Source organism: Chiloscyllium plagiosum, unplaced genomic scaffold (assembly GCF_037043375.1).
Source record: "Chiloscyllium plagiosum isolate Xiang-an unplaced genomic scaffold, Cpla_swu_hap1 HiC_scaffold_25, whole genome shotgun sequence".
In the NCBI taxonomy this organism is placed as follows: Eukaryota; Metazoa; Chordata; class Chondrichthyes; order Orectolobiformes; family Hemiscylliidae; genus Chiloscyllium; species Chiloscyllium plagiosum.
In genome coordinates this window covers 24,716,325-24,732,807 of record NW_028270163.1, presented here as the reverse complement: position 1 = coordinate 24,732,807, position 16,483 = coordinate 24,716,325, and the positions used below count along the sequence as shown (strand labels likewise).

The window sequence follows — 16,483 nt, the reverse complement described above, 5'->3', positions numbered from 1 at the left end:
ATAACACCTTGCACATCTTAATTGCATTGCATTTAAAAAGCTTGGCTTTCGTCTTTTTTCGTCAATCATCTTAAACTTGGGCCAGTCAGTGATCCTTGAGCCACTGGCAATAAGTTCTTTTGGTGCTCTAAACTCAATTTGAAACACTTCAGTTAAGTATTTCCTCACTATGTTTGCTCAACAGATGAAAGAAAAGTGTTTAGCTTCTCCAGTCGAAACGCATGCAGTGCAATCCCTTATTTCTGGAACTACACTCTTTGCTATGGTTTCAGGGTCCTTCTAAAAGGGTGAAGTACAGATTTGGACAGAACATTTCAGCAAAGTGTTTTTTTTAAAACAGGTTTAACATTACTTGCTTTTAGTTTTCCACGTCTTAACCCCTCCAAAATACCTGGAGGGGTATTTCGTCATTCAAAACTAACTGATTTAAATTGTAAATTAAAACTGCTCTGATATCCTGCTGTTTGTGTACAGGGTAATTAAAATTTGCATTTAATTAATATGGCCAACCAATGTCTTTGGGCTTATGGCACAAATCACACTGGTACAATGAAGCTGCAAATTTTGAACAACTGAGGAAAGGGACTGCTGATTGACACCAGGTGAGATTACCTGCGCTGAATCACGATATTTCTCGTTGTTAACGCAAAAATTAGATTTAATGAGTCTGGCACATTTTTAACTTTCAGCGACACAAGTGAACAATACCAAGGCAAAACCATGGTTAACGGTTAGGGTTTCAATTTAGCAGCCGCCAACAAATTAGATGCTATTTTGCTGCAATATTGATGAGAAGGAAGTCACATAACAACTAATAAAAATGAAATTCTGATGGTTATTCTGCTGCTGTCCCGATGATCAATTTTCTTTTTGTCTCTTGCTATTTTGTTGTTTTAGAATAACTGAGATCATTCATCACAAAATTGGACAAACCAATATTCGAGAGGGCAGTAACAATCTCACTGACATTGCAGTTAAATGAAGGGCAACAGCATCAATTGAGCACTTACCAGACTACTTCAGTGAGGGAATATGGGACAGCAGCTGCGTAGATCGCCAGATCCCCATAGAGGTAGATTATGATGCAGATGTAGAACATGTTGACTCCCACTGTGGGGGAAAGAAACAAAACAAATTAAAGATGATGCAACCCATATGTATTCTCAAACCTTTGTACAAAGACAGATGCTCTTATCTGCCACCAACTTTATTTTCAGTTATTGGCACTTGATACAGCAGCAAGCGCTGCCAAGACTGACCTGTGCAGCAATCTGTCCTTTTTGTCTTTGTGCTTATTTAAAAGATTAGTCACCAAGGGAACAACAAATGCGAAACATCACTTCATTGCTTTCTTTTTTTCCCAATCAATTACAAGAAGAATTATGATTTCTTTCAATTATAATTTATTTTCAGGATGTGAGTAAAGACCACATACAAGTACACCAACACCTGACAGGTAAACATGACCACCTAACTAACATTATCTAGGGCGGCATGGTGGCTCAGTGGTTAGCACTGCTGTCTCAACAGTTCAATTCAAGCCTCGGGCAACTGTCTGTCTGGGGTTTGCACATTCTTCCAGTGTCTGCGTGGGTTTCCTCCAGGTGCTCCGATTTCCTCCCACAGTCCAAAGATGTGCAGGGAAGGTGAATTGGCCATACTACATTGCCCGAATATTAGGTGCATTAGCCAGAGGGAAATTGGTCTGGGTGGGTTACTCTTTGGAGGATTGGTGTGAACTTGTTGGGCCGAAGGGCCTGTTTTCACGCTGTAGGGAATCTAATCTAATCGTTCTAGATTTGATCCTGTGTTGAACTAACTGATCTCAGCCAAGACAATAGTTGAGCACTATGGGTCTTCCTACCCTGGGGTACAAAGCAAAAGCAAGCCAGTCTTCCCATCAACATGTGCTTATCAGAGGACTACTCAAAAAACAAAGTACCACTGTGAATGCTCTCCCTCTGTAATCAAGCGGGGCTCAGCAATATTATGACATAGCTCTGGACCAGCTAGAACATAAACCTGAGCCCACTAGCCCAAAACTGCGAAGACTAGATTTTTAAAATTCATACTGCCCGTCAAACACAACCTGATGCACGGAGCTCAAGATGATTTATGGTTTCTAATCAACCTGTTCATAGCTATGACAACACAAGGCTGGGGCAGTTGGGGCATGAGCTTTTGACTCAAAGATGGGGACATACCACTTTGCCCCAATAGCCTTGGTGAGAAGAGAAAAGCAAGGTTGCCTTGCATTGGCTAGGAATTAAACAGAGATTCCTTGTTTGGCTTTGGTGAGAATTTTGATTCTGGATAGAATTAGCTGTACATATCCTTATCAATCACCTTACAGAACAAATTGTAACTTGTCCATTCATTCAAAAAGGTTGCCACAATTCTGAGAATAGGATCATAAAAAGGTAATTTATATAGAACAGTACTACACAGAACAGGCCCTTCAGCCCACGATGTTGTGCCGACCACTGATCATGTATGCACCCTCAAATTTCTGTGACCATATGCATGTCCAGGAGTCTCTTAAATGTCCCCAATGACCCTGCCTCCACAACTGCTGCTGACAACGCATTCCCTGCTCTCAACTGTGTAAAGAACCCACCTCTGACATCCCCTCTATACTTTCCTCCAACCAGCTTAAAACTGTGACCCCTCATGTTAGTCATTTCTGTCCTGGGAAATAGTCTCTGGCTATCGACTCTATCTATGCCTCTTGTAATCTTGTATACCTCAATTAGGTCCCCTCTCCTCCTCCTTTTCTCCAATGAAAAAAAATCAGAGCTCAGTCAATCTCTCCTCATAAGATAAGCCCTCCAGTCCAGGCAGTATCCTGGTAAACCTCCTCTGAACCCTCTCCAAAGCATCCACATCTTTCTTAAAATAGGACGACCAGAACTGGACGCAGTATTCCAAGTGCGGTATAACCAAAGTTTTATAGAGCTGCAACAAGATCTCGTGACTCTTAAACTCAATCCCCCTGTTAATGAAAGCCAAAACACCATATGCTTTCTTAACAGCCCTGTCCACTTGGGTGGCCATTTTAAGGGATCTATGTACCTGCACCCCAAGATCCCTCTGTTCCTCCACACTGCCAAGAATCCTATCCTTAATCCTGTACTCAGCTTTCAAATTTGACCTTCCAAAATGCATCACCTCGCATTTATCCAGGTTGAACTCCATCTGCCACATCTCAGCCCATGTCTGCATCCTGTCAATGTCCCGCTGTAGCCGACAACAGCCCTCTATACTGTCAACGACACCTCCAACCTTTGTGTCGTCTGCAAACTTGCTGACCCATCCTTCAATCACCTCATCCAAGTCATTAATAAAAATTACAAACAGTACAGGCCCAAGGACAGAGCCCTGTGGAACACCACTCACCACTGACTCCCAGGCAGAATGATTTCCTTTTACTACCACTCGCTGTCTTCTGTTGGCCAACCAATTCTGTATCCAGACAGTTATGTTCCCCTGAATCCCATTCCTTCTGAATGAGCCTACCATGGGGAACCTTATCAAATGCCTTGCTGAAGTCCATATACACCAGATCCACAGTTCGACCCTCATCAACTTTTCTAGTCACATCCTCAAAGAACTCGATAAGGTTTGTGAGGCAGGACCTGCCCCTCACAAAGCAGTGTTGACTGCATTTAATCAAGCCATGCTCTTCCAGATGGTCATAAATCCGATCCCTCAGAATCCTTTCTAACACCTTGCAGATAACAGACGTGAGGCTTACTGGTCTGTAATTGCCAGGGATTTCCCTATTTCCTTTCTTGAAGAGAGGAATTACATTTGCCTCTCTCCAGTCCTCAGGTAAGACTCCAGTGGAGAGTGAAGATGAAAAGATCTTCGCAAGTGGCAAAGCAATTGTATTTCTCATTTCCCAAAGCAGCCGAGGACAAATCTGGTCCGGGCCTGGCGACTTGTCAATCTTAATGTTTGACAAAATTTTCAGCACATCTCTATCTCTATCCATTTCAGCACGCACACCTGCTCTTCAGAGGTTTCATTCACTACAAAGTTTGTTTCTTTTGTAAAGCCAGAAGCAAAAAACTCATTTAGGGCTTCCCCTATGTCCTCAGACTCCACACACAAATTCCCTTTGCTATCCCTGATCGGCCCTACTTTCTTTGACCATTCTCTTATTCCTCACTTGAGTGCAAAATGCCTTTGTGTTCTCCCTAATCCGTTCTGCCAAGCCTTTTCGTGCCCCCTTCCTGGCTCTCCTCAGGCCATTTTAAAGTTCCTTCCTCGCCTGCCTGTAATCCTGTAGAGCTGAGCTTGACCCTAGCTTCCTCCACCTTATGTAAGCTACCCTCTTCCTTTTGACGAGAAGGTCCACCACTCTCGTCATCCAAGGTTCCTTTATCTTACCCCTTCTTGCCTGTCTCAGAGGGACATATTTATTCATCACTTGCAACAACTGTTCCTTAAAAAGTCTCCACATGTCTATAGTGCCTTTACCATGGAACAATTGCTCCCAATTCATGCTTCCTAACTCATGTCTAATTGCATCATAGTTTCCTCTTCCCCAATTAAATATCCTCCCATTTTACCTCATCCTCTCCTTCTCCATAGCTATGTAGAATGTGAGGCAGTATCACCAAAATGTTCTCCCACCACAAGATCTGATACCTGCCCCGGCTCGTTTCTGAGCACTAAGTCTAGAATGGCCTCTCCCCTCGTCCTCCTGTCAACGTACTGAGTTAGGAAACCCTCCTGAACACACCTTACAAAAACAGCTCCATTCAAATCTTCTGCTCGAAGGAGGTTCCAATCAATATTGGGAAAGTTAAAGTCACCCATTACAACAACCCTACTATGTCCACACTTTTCCAAAATCTGCCGACCTATGCTTTCTTTCATCTCCCTGCTGCTATTGGGGGGCCTGTAGTAAACCCCTAAAGAGGTGACTGCTCCCTTGCTGTTCCTAATTTCCACCCATACTGACTCGGTAGGCAGATCTTCCTCGACAATGGAAGCTTCTGCAGCTGTGATACCCTCTCTGATTAGTAGTGCTACACCCCCTCCTCTTTTATCCCCCCTCCCTATTCTTTTTAAATGCTCTAAACCCTGGAACATCCAGCAACCATTCCTGCCCCTGAGAAACCCACGCCTCTTATGGCCACAACATCATAGCACCAGGTACTGATCCATGCTCTAAGTTCGTCACTTTTATTCCTGATACTCTGTGTGAAAGCAAACACACTTTAACTGATACTTTGGTTTCTTGCCAGGAAAATCCTTCCCACTAGCTGGTCTACCTCTTGCTATATCTGATCTGCATCAACTCTCACCTCCGGTATACAGCTCAGGTTCCCACCCCCCTGCCATTCTAGTTTAAACCCTCTCGAACTACTCGAGCAAACCTTCCACCCAGGACATTGGTCCCCTTCCAGTTCAGATGCAACCCATCCTTCTTGTACAGGTCCCACCTTCCCCAGTTTCATGATGTGGAATACAACATGTAGGACTGAGGTAAGGAAACATAGCTTCACTCAAACACTGGCCAACCTGTGGAATTTCTAACCATAGAAGGCTGGAAAGTCTAGGTTACAACACATTCTACAAAGTTTAGATACATTGTATTGGTAAGAATATCTATTGCACAGGATAGAAAAGGGACCTAAGGGGCAACTTTTTCACGCGGAGGATGATGTGTGGGTGTGGAATGAGTTGCTAGATGAAGTAGTGGAGGCTGGTACAATTGCAACATTTAAAAGGCATCACTGCAAATGGGACTAGATTTATGTAGGCTATCTGGTCAACATGGAAGAGTTGGACTGAAGGGTCTGTTTCCGTGCTGTACCTCTCTGACTCTAAATGGGATAGACTTTGAACAGAGAGATCAACTCAAGACAAGGCATTCGTGAAGTAATTTGGGTCATGGTGCAGCAGAATTGTACTTGAACACAATCTATACTTCATGGTCTAGCATATCCCCTATACTCTCTCAACCATCAAGCTAGGGGATCAGCCTTGTTGAGTAAATTGTGCAGGAGAGTTTGACAGGGCAGTATCAGTCGTATAAAATTGAGGTGCCAACTTGGTGAAGCTATAAATGGGACTACTTGCATCCCAGACAGTGTAAGCAGCATGTGATGGTCCTAGCTAAGCTGTGTAATCTTGCCACATGCTATCATGAATGATGGTGGACAACTGAGCAACTCACTAGAGTAGCAGGCTCTATAAACAACATCTGAGGGGGACCCTCGCACATCAGTGCAAAAGATGAGACTGGAGCCAATTTGATTTCTAGAACCACAGTTTCAGAAATAGATATTTCAACCTTGTTGAGCCTGCTGTACCATTCTGCATGATTTTGGCTGGTCCTCTGACTCCATGTCATGTTCTCACTTTCTGTTCATGCTTTAATCTCAATTTAACAAACTTTGTAGAATTTATAGGAGAAAACGTTAGAAAAGCTGAAGACAAAAAATCTACTCCAAAAGCTGCTTACAAGCACTATCTCAACCATCTGCTGGACTCTCAAGCAACACTGGATAATAATAAAGACGAGGCAATGTGGGCATCACTGGCTGAGCCAGTCTAAGGCCTATCCCTGATTGCTTTCTTCCTGAACTGTCTGTCTATTTGGTGTGGGTAGATCATAGTGCTGTCAGGGAGTTGCAAGATTTTAACCTAATGACATTTGATCTAAGAGTGACCTACTTCTAAATTAGAAATGTTATGGACCAGACCAGGTCCCCTCAAAATATATTAAGATAGTCGAGACCATAACATGTTCTTATTTTCAAGGTAAGCATAAGATATTGTATTCCAAATGCAATTCGATTTGTCTAACTACCAGGCTGGAAACAAAACACTTTTTAAACTATCGAAACACTTCAGTAATATACGTACTAACAGCTACTAATTAAGGGGGACATTAGCTTCCACATCCAGCTTAAAGACCTCAGCAACTGAAGGTTAAAGTGAAAAAAATCCTGGATCTGTGGGAGCTTGACCCCACCCATTCAGGTTGCTACTTTTCTACCAACATTTTTTTAAAAATCCAAAGCCTCACAAGCTGTTTACTTACTGGTTTTGGAGCAGACTGCTTGGCATCTCTGCCTCACAATCTTTGTTCAGAAAAAAAAACAGGAAATATTACACCTCAAAGCCACAGTATCATCACAGGAAAGAGGATAGCTCAGAAGAGGAACTTGCAGGTGGTGGTCTTTATACATACTTGTAACCCTTGTCCATCACGATGGGAGTGATCATGGTTTGGCAGACATCTCAGGTGTCTTGGTGAATTTCTGCAATGTACCTTGCAAATGGCACATATTATTTGACGAAGTAATGGTGGAGGGATTAAATGTTTGTTAACACTGTATCAACAAATGGACTTCAAGTGTTGTTGAAGCTGTATTCATCCAGACAAGTGGGGAGTATTCCATTACACTCCTAACTTGTGCTTTATAGGTGGTGGACAGGCTTTGAGTTGTCAGGGGATGAGTTACTCAGTGCAGTTCCTAGATTCTGACTTGTTCTTATATCTGTTATGAAGTTGAAGGCATGCACTGTATCTTTAAGATAGCATGAATGCTGTTCTGAACAGAGAGATTACAAGCACATGTATGACTAGGCGGCAGTCCCAGAGTGTACTGAAAAATTGAAAACGTGACATTTGGCTGTGAAATGGATACCCGAGTTTTGATTGCCGTTTTGACAACAATTCAAATTTAACAGTTTAAATTATGCTCCAGAGTCCTAAAACCCAGAGTTTGAATTTATTGTTTTGCCAACAGTAAACCAATGAAATGATCTGATTTTGGGAGTATAAAAATGCAGGCATTTTGAATATTGGAGGGAGAGCAACTACCATCAAGAGAGACCCAAGAAATTAGCAAACACCCTACCAAAAGGTAGGGTTTCACATGAAACATACTCTCAGTACACAGAAAGAAGCTGACCCAGGGAATTCAGCAGCCGGAAGAGTGAAGTCACAGAAACTAACAGCAGCTGTATGGTTTTGAAATTAAGTTGATGTAATTTTAATCTGTGTCTTATTGGAACAGCATATTGTCATAGAATTGGACACAGGTAATAAACAGTTAAGAGGAAAGGGGGCTGAGTGTAATGAATAGTTGTTTAATGCTCACTTTTAGAGTTAAAAAATAAACTGATGTTATTTTCATCAAATAGTGGAATTTGGGAGTTCTCTGTCAATCATATTTTAACAGATAATGAAGCAAGGAGTGCTTTTCTGGTTGTTTCTTTTAATTAACAGAGGGGCTCACTGCTGTGTCATAACATAGCCACTATATTTATAAGGCTTGCCCAGTTTAGCACTGCTGCCTCACAGCACCAGGGTCCCAGGTTCGATTCCAGCCTCAGACGATTGTCTGTGTGGAGAGAATCATAATCTGGCACTTGTGGTGCAAATATTCACTGCTACTGGTCAGCTGCAACTTGGATAGTGACCAGGTTTGGACACTAACTATTTCAGTATCATGATGGTCAATGTACAATGCATCGCACAAATGGTAAGTGAACATCCTCACTTCGAGGAAGGTTCATTGATGAAGCAGCTAAGATGGCTGACCCGAGAACACAAACTTGAGGAATGCCAGCAGAGAAGGCCTCGAGTAGTGAAGAGTTGTCTCCAACTAGCTTTGAGCTACAAATGACTCCAACCAGCAGAGAGCTTTCCCAGGTCACCATTGACTGCAACTTTGCTAAGGCTCCTTGACACCACAATCAAATACAGTCCTGATGGCAAGGGCAGTCATTCCCAGCTCACCTCTGTTGTCCATGTTTGAACTACGGTTGCCATGAGGTTAGGAGCTAAGTAACCCTGGCATATTATAAAGTGAGTATCAGTAGACAGGTATTGCTAAGTACTGCTCAATAGCATTGTTGAGGACATCTTCTGTCAATTTACAGATGGTCAAGAGTTGAGTTACAGTAAAAGTTTTCCAGCGCAGAAAAATACCCTTTGGTCCAACCATACTACCACTCCATGCCATTCATAATCCCAACCTAAACTAATCCCATCTACCAGCACTCAGCCCATATACCTCCAAATCTTGCCTGTTCATGTAGTTAACTAAATGTCTTTTAAATATTCTAAGCGTACCTGCGTCCACCACTTCCACTCAATTCCACACATGAACCACGGGTTAAAATAAAATTGCCCCTCTTTTTGTATCTTTCTCCTCCCAACTTAAAAATGTGGCCCCCAGTCTTGAAATGTCCCACACTATGGAAAAGACACTTACCATTTACCTCATCTGTACCTCTTATGATTCTATAAACCCGTCTAAGGTCACCTCTCAACCTCCTAAGCTCCAGTGAAAAATTTTCCAGCCTCTCATCCTTTATTCCCAACATCAGGTTCAGTTTCTTCTGAACTCTCTCCAGCTTAAAATCTTTCCTGTAACAGCTGATGAGACAATAATTGCCAAGTTGCATGTGTCCCATGTGTGCAGACATACTTAGGCAATGTTTCACATTGGAAGGTAGGTGCCAGTACTGTAGGTGTGCTGAAACAGCTTGGATAGGAGTACATGACGTCTGCACAATAATGAGAATGTTTTCAGGACTTAAACCTTGCAATGCCAATGCCTCCTACAATTTCTCGATAACACATAGCCCATCTATATCAAGGATCACAGTTTCATGATGTGGAATACAACATGTAGGATTGAGGTAAGGAAACATCGCTTCACTCAACCACTGGCCAACCTGTCGAATTTCTAATCATAGAAGGCTGGAAAGTCTAGGTTACAACACATTCTACAAAGTTTGTTAAATTGAGATTAAAGCATGAATAGAAAGTGAGAACATGACATGGAGGTCAGAGGACCAGCCAAAATCATACAGAATGGTACAGCTGGCTCAACAAGGTTGAAATATCTATTTCTGAAACGGTGATTCTAGAAATCAAATTGGCTCCAGTCTCATCTTTTGCACTGATGTGCGAGGGTCCCCCTCAGATGTTGTTTATAGAGCCTGCTACTCTAGTGAGTTGCTCAGTTGTCCCATTTATAGCTTCACCAAGTTGGCACCTCAATTTTATATGACTGATACTGCCCTGTCAAACTCTCCTGCATAATTTACTCAACAAGGCTGATCCCCTAGCTTGATGGTTGAGAGAGTATAGGGGATATGCTAGACCATGAAGTATAGATTGTGTTCAAGTACAATTCTGCTGCACCATGACCCAAATTACTTCACGAATGCCTTGTCTTGAGTTGATCTCTCTGTTCAAAGTCTATCCCATTTAGAGTCAGAGAGGTACAGCACGGAAACAGACCCTTCAGTCCAACTCTTCCATGTTGACCAGATAGCCTACATAAATCTAGTCCCATTTGCCAGCACTTGACCCATATCCCTCTAAACCCTTCCTATTCATATACCAATCCTGATGCTTTTTAAATGTTGCAATTGTACCAGCCTCCACTACTTCATCTAGCAGCTCATTCCACACCCACACATCATCCTCCGCGTGAAAAAGTTGCCCCTTAGGTCCCTTTTCTATCCTGTGCAATGGATATTCTTACCAATACAATGTATCTAAGGTTTTGATCGGTGTGAGACTGTCAGGTGAAGTTAGGCGAAAGTGAGGACTGCAGATGCTGGAGATCAGAGTCAAGACTAGAATGGTGCTGGAAAAGCACAGCAGGTCACGCACCATCCAAGCAGGAAAATCGATGTTTCGGGCAAAAGCCCTTCATCAGGAATCAGTTTCCTGATGAAGGGCTTTTGCCCAAAACGTCGATTTTGCTGCTCCTCGGATGCTGCCTAACCTGCTAAGCTTTTCCAGCGCCATTCTAATCTTGTCAGGTGAAGTTGTTAAGTCTGAGACAGCTCTCAGACTTTTTGCACAAATCCCCAGATTGGTAAGGAGAACTTTGTCGGGTCAACAGGGCTGAGTATACTATTGTCTTTTCCAACATTTTACTTGATGCCAAGTGGCCTGTCCGATTTCATTCTTTTTGAGCTGTTTTAAAAACTATTAACACAACCAAATGGTTTGCCGGGCCATGTCAAAGGAATGTTAAGAGCTCAAACATATTGCCATGCAGTTGAAGCCACATGTAGACCAGACCAGGTAAGAGGGGCAGTTTGTCTTCCCTAAAGGATAGTGAATCAGATGTGCCCCCGCCCCATCTCCGCCACAATCAACAATGGTTTCAGGATTTAAACAGTTAAATTCCAGTTTTTTTGGAATTTTAAATCAACTTCGTCACATTAGGATTTGAACCCAGGTCCTCCTGAACATTGCATGGGTTTCTGGATTACTATTCCTGCGACAAGATTATGACAACTGTCTGCCCTAATGCTGTATTTCCTACCCAATTATCTGGTAAGGTTCCACAGTCAAAGCTCACGTGCACACTTGATCCATGTGTAGGTAACATCAGCTTGCAATTAAGCGAGAGAGAGTGTTCAAGGAAAACTTCCACTCTCCATTCCAGGCATGCTTCATGTTCATAAATAACATCGATTTCTCTTGAGTATTGGATTATACATCAGGAACTAATAACCATGCATCAATCATAGTGAACGATCAGAATTTGTAATGAAAGAACCAAGAAAACTTACAGCACAGGAACAGGCCCTTCGGCCCTCCAACCCCATGCCAATCCAGATCCTCTAAATCTGTTGCCTATTTTCTAAGGATCTGTTTGCCTCTGCTCTCTGTCCATTCATCTAACTATCCAGATACATCTATCGTGCCCAGCTCTGCTGGCAACATATTCCAGGCACCCACCAGCTTCTGCATAAAGATCTTCCACGCATATCTCCCTTAACCTTTTCCCCTCCACACTTTGAACTCAAGACTCCTAGTAATCCATGGCCATCAGAACTGTACACAGTATTCCAAATGTCGCAAAACCCAAGTCTTAAACAATTGTAACATGACATGCCAGCACTTGCACTCAATACCCCATCCGATGAAGGAAAGCAGGCCAATGCCTTCTTGACCACTGTCGACTTGCATTACCACCTTAAGGGTACAATGGACCTGAACACTCAGGTCTCTGTGTACATCAATTTCCCCCACGACTTTTCCATTTACCATATAGTTTGGTCTTGAATGGGATCTTCCAAAATGCATCACCTCGCATTTGCCCAGATTGAAGAACATCTGCCATTTCTCCACCCAACTCTCCAAACTATCTATATTCTTTTGTATTCTCTGATAGTCCCCTTCACTATCTGCTACTCCACCAATCTTTGTGTCATCTGCAAACTTGATAATCACACCACCTTTACCTTCCTGCAGATCATTTATGTATAACACAAATAGTGGTCCCAGCACCAATCCCTGTGGAACACCACTGGATACAGTTCTCTATTTTGAGAATGTTCCTCTTGCTCAACAAGTTCTTTATCCATCTAGATAGTACACTTTCACCATCAGCCATGTGTGGGACATCTTATCAAAAGCGTTACTGAAATCCATGTGTGACATTTACAGCCCTCAATCGATCAGTTTTGTCACTTAGAATTACAGAATCCTACAGTGTGGAAGCAGGCCCTTCGGCCTAACAAGACCACACCGAACCTCTGAAGAGTAGCCCGCCCAGACCCATTTCTCCACCCTATTAGCAGATATTTACCCTGACTCATGCACCTCACCTACACATCACTGAATACTATGAGCAATTTAGCATGGCCAATTGACTTATTGTGGGAGGAGACTGGAGCAGCCAGAGGAAACTCACGCAGACACAGGGAGAATGTGCCAACTCCACACAGACAGTTGCCCAAGGTTGGAATCGAAACCAGGTCCCTGGCGCTGAGAGGCAGCATTGCTAACCACTGAGCTACTGTGCCACCCACTCAAAGAATTCTATTAAGCTGGTAAGACATGACCTTTCCTACACAAAACCATGCTGCCTAACACTGATAAGCTCTTTTTCCCAAAATGGAATCAATTTTATCCCTCAGTATCTTCTCCAGCAGCTTACCTACCACTGACGTTGGGCTCACTGGTCTATAATTATCTGGATTATCCCTGCTACCCTTCCTAAACAAAGTGACATTAGCAATTCACCGGTCCTCTGGGACCTCACCCATGTTCAAGGATGCTGGCAAGATATCTGTTAAGGCCCCAGCTTTATCTTCTCTCATTTCCCTCAGTAACTTGGGATAGATCCCATCCGGACCTGCCTACCTTAATGCCTTTTACAATACCCAACACTTCCTCCCTCCTAATCAAGAGGTTAGTAATGTTAGTAATCTTGAACAGGGAACAAGATAGTAACTTGCTATGATTTTGAAAACGTTATCAAAACCTCTATATCACACTGATTTCTTAATATTCACATGACTCATTATCCAGTACAACTATCAACACATTATACCACATAAAATCAGTATGAATGGAAAAGTATTTAAATGGGTTGCTTCAATAAATTGCTTTACTTTTTTTACAAATATGAAAACAAAACAAACTGCCCTGGTTCTGGTCACAAGACAGTAGATTTTATATGCACTAATCTGATTATTGCCTCCTTATCCCCAAAAGTAATTTCATACTAGCTAGTCATACATAATAACTTTTGTTTTGTATGGGTCTGGAAGGGTCCGAAAGGCCTAAATACCTGCTTAAGAACAAGAAACATGTTTAATGTTATGAGGACTTGGTTGCACAAACTGAAGGCTATTGTTACAACCTAAGTGAATGATTACACTGCTGCAATAATTTCATGACTTCATTGTTCACAATTTAAAAAAAAAAGACTTTTTCCAGTTACCAAAATGACCAATTAAGCATCATATCACTAAGCAGCATTTCCACACAAAAAGATTACCATCCAAGTTTCTTAGACAATTACTGACTTATCAAGAGAAAAAAAAAATCAATAATGAAGCAATAATTGGTTCAAGTATATTGCCAGAAATAAGTGTAGTGCTTATGCCTCTCAATATTCTCAAATGACTCCACACACAGAAAGACAGACTTTAAGAAAAAACTGGCCAATCGGATAATCTTGAACCAAAGATAAAGCCTCAATGCTCCAGAGTCTTCTACACTGATATTCTGACATGATCACTAATCATGCACAGTCATCTCTCAAGTCTTGTAGTCATAGCTTGTCGTCAATCACTCTTCCAAAACCAAGGTGAGATTTCACCTTGAACTGAACAAGAGTTGTTTTTTTTCAGAAATGGGAGAAGTCAACTAGCCCACAACCACCTGCCTAAACTTAGGCTGAGAAGATCAGCACATCTCCAAGCCATTAACTCTTGAAAACAGCCCCATTACAAGTCTACAAAGCAAGCAGTTACCACAGGATTGATAAACAAAGTCACCATGGGACTGCGCACTCAGATGACTGATGGTTTAACAGATCACCACACCTCAGGGAAGGGGAGAAGTTAAGGAATGACTCCTCCATCGTAACTTCAGCCAATTCAGAAATAGAGCCCAGGCTGTTGGTATTACTCTGCATCACAAACACATCATCCTGTCAACTGAGCTTTAAACAAGAACTGAACTGGCCAACTTACAATTCAAATATTTAATGTAATATAAAATCAAGCATGCATATAAATATAGAGGAGGAGAGAATGTCAGAGGCAAAGTTAAAAACACCATTATTTCGGATTTTACAGAGTATTTTTGTACACAATCTTCCAAGGTCAACAAAATTATTTGGCAGTAGTTTAAAATAATTACTCCTGAATGCACTAAACCGATTATCTAACATGGTGAGTGAAAATCAGAGGATAAATTCTGAAACCGCTTGTTATTGCAAGTGTTAAAAACAGGGCTGAGATAACAATGTGATTTAAAAGCTGAATAAAAAAAATGATAAATCTTCATTATTCCTTCATTCAACAGTATGTGTGCAGGAACAGAAAGCTGTTGTTCAACTTACTCCATAGCAATGGACAGAAATAATATCTTGATCATTATGACTTATGGCAAAACAAGTGCCAATATCTATATAGCAGTAAGCCATTCTGTGCAAGGTACATTGCCACCAGAGCACCATAGCAAGAACGTGGAATAGATTGCCAAAGAATGATTTTAATAGTGAATGATCTGAAGACAAGAGTTACAACAGTGAACAAAAATAAACATTTACTTCATGATCAAATGAGGAGATTTTTGGAACATTCCTAAAAAAGACATTGGGTAATGAATTTTCTTCTGTGGCATGAGAAATCTCAGTTACAGCAATGTCATACCAATTCTGCTGGACCTCAGTTATGAAGGTTCAAGAACAAATTTGTTTCACTGTCACAGGTGAGCTGTATCCCCAGTTTAATAAAGAATAGTTTGTACCAGAATTCCCTTTATTGAAAATTACAGGATGGAAATGAAATCACTTACCCAAGTACTACTACTTATTCTACCTATAGCTTGGTAATTAGATTTAAAATGTAAATCATCCCTTGGACCTGTGCTTCAATTCGAAGGCATCCAACAAACCAATGGATCAAAAGATAGATAGCAGCCATGAGACCTTCTATCAGCCATTCTTTTCCTCATGGGTCAGTTTCATATTGGGTAATGCATGGAAGGGAAACAACGTCATTAGAACAAGGGGGTTATTACAAACTATAAAGCTTAAATGAACTTGAAGTGTGAATTATCTCTATCATCTATCAGTGCAGTGCTAACATGAAGGAATTGAAAACACTGCAGAGGACCGATGCAAAATAATATTCAAGAACAATTGCACTTTTATTAAAGTGAAGAAAAGTTTCCTTATGTGTGCAACTACAATAGATTTCTGCACCATCGACAACTCAACTCATAGTTGCAAATTGGGTAGGCAAAGGCAGAGTGGTTTGTTCACAAGTGGATGAATTCTCCTGCACAGGTACACAGGTGCTGTGCAGAAAAATGAAAGCATCCAAGCGATGGTGGCAACAAAATGAACAAAACTGCCAAAGTGGAAATGCAACTAATTAGCCAGAGGTTCCATCTTTATGGAGGACCATATTATAGCAATTTATTTGAATTGCACAAAAATAGAACCTACCTAAAGGTTCAACTATCAACATAAATGTCAACTGAAGTAAAATACTTTGGAACTGTATGCTTACTTGGAGCAAATATTGTCACTTCAGCTCCAGCAGAACAGCCAACCTAAAATGGCAATTACCGACTGCGATGGATAATGACTATGTAGCAGCTTTGAGAAATTACCATTTATGAGAGAGCAACAAGTCCCTTCCTTCGAGAGAACAAAATAAATTGCAAAATTTGGACAGGATGTAAGAAACAAACTTCAAAAGCACTATGCTATATTTTAAGAGTTAAATAGGTACAAATGATAAATAAAGCATCGGAACTCATAAAAAGCACTACAGACTGAATTGACAGCCAAAGATTCATCGTCATTTTACAAATAGGACAAGGGCAATGATCCATCAGCAGAGTTTTTGGTATCTGTTGCATCTGCTAAAGGGAGAAACAAAGTCCTCAGTTTAACATTTCATCTAAAAAAACAGCATCAGGATTTCTTCAGAATTGTACCTTGCTTTT

The 16,483-nt window shown here is 41.5% G+C and overlaps 1 protein-coding gene across 3 annotated transcripts in view; it reads right to left on the bottom strand.

Moving 5' to 3' along the window:
• Positions 1-16,483, bottom strand: part of slc38a12 (solute carrier family 38 member 12) — a 218,135-nt gene that overhangs the window by 128,767 nt on the left and 72,885 nt on the right. For all 3 annotated transcript variants that reach the window (XM_088000518.1, XM_088000519.1, XM_043714560.2), the window contains exon 7: positions 1,011-1,110. In XM_088000518.1, the coding sequence (XP_087856644.1) occupies positions 1,011-1,110 (100 nt within the window). The remainder of the gene's footprint in view (positions 1-1,010; positions 1,111-16,483) is intronic.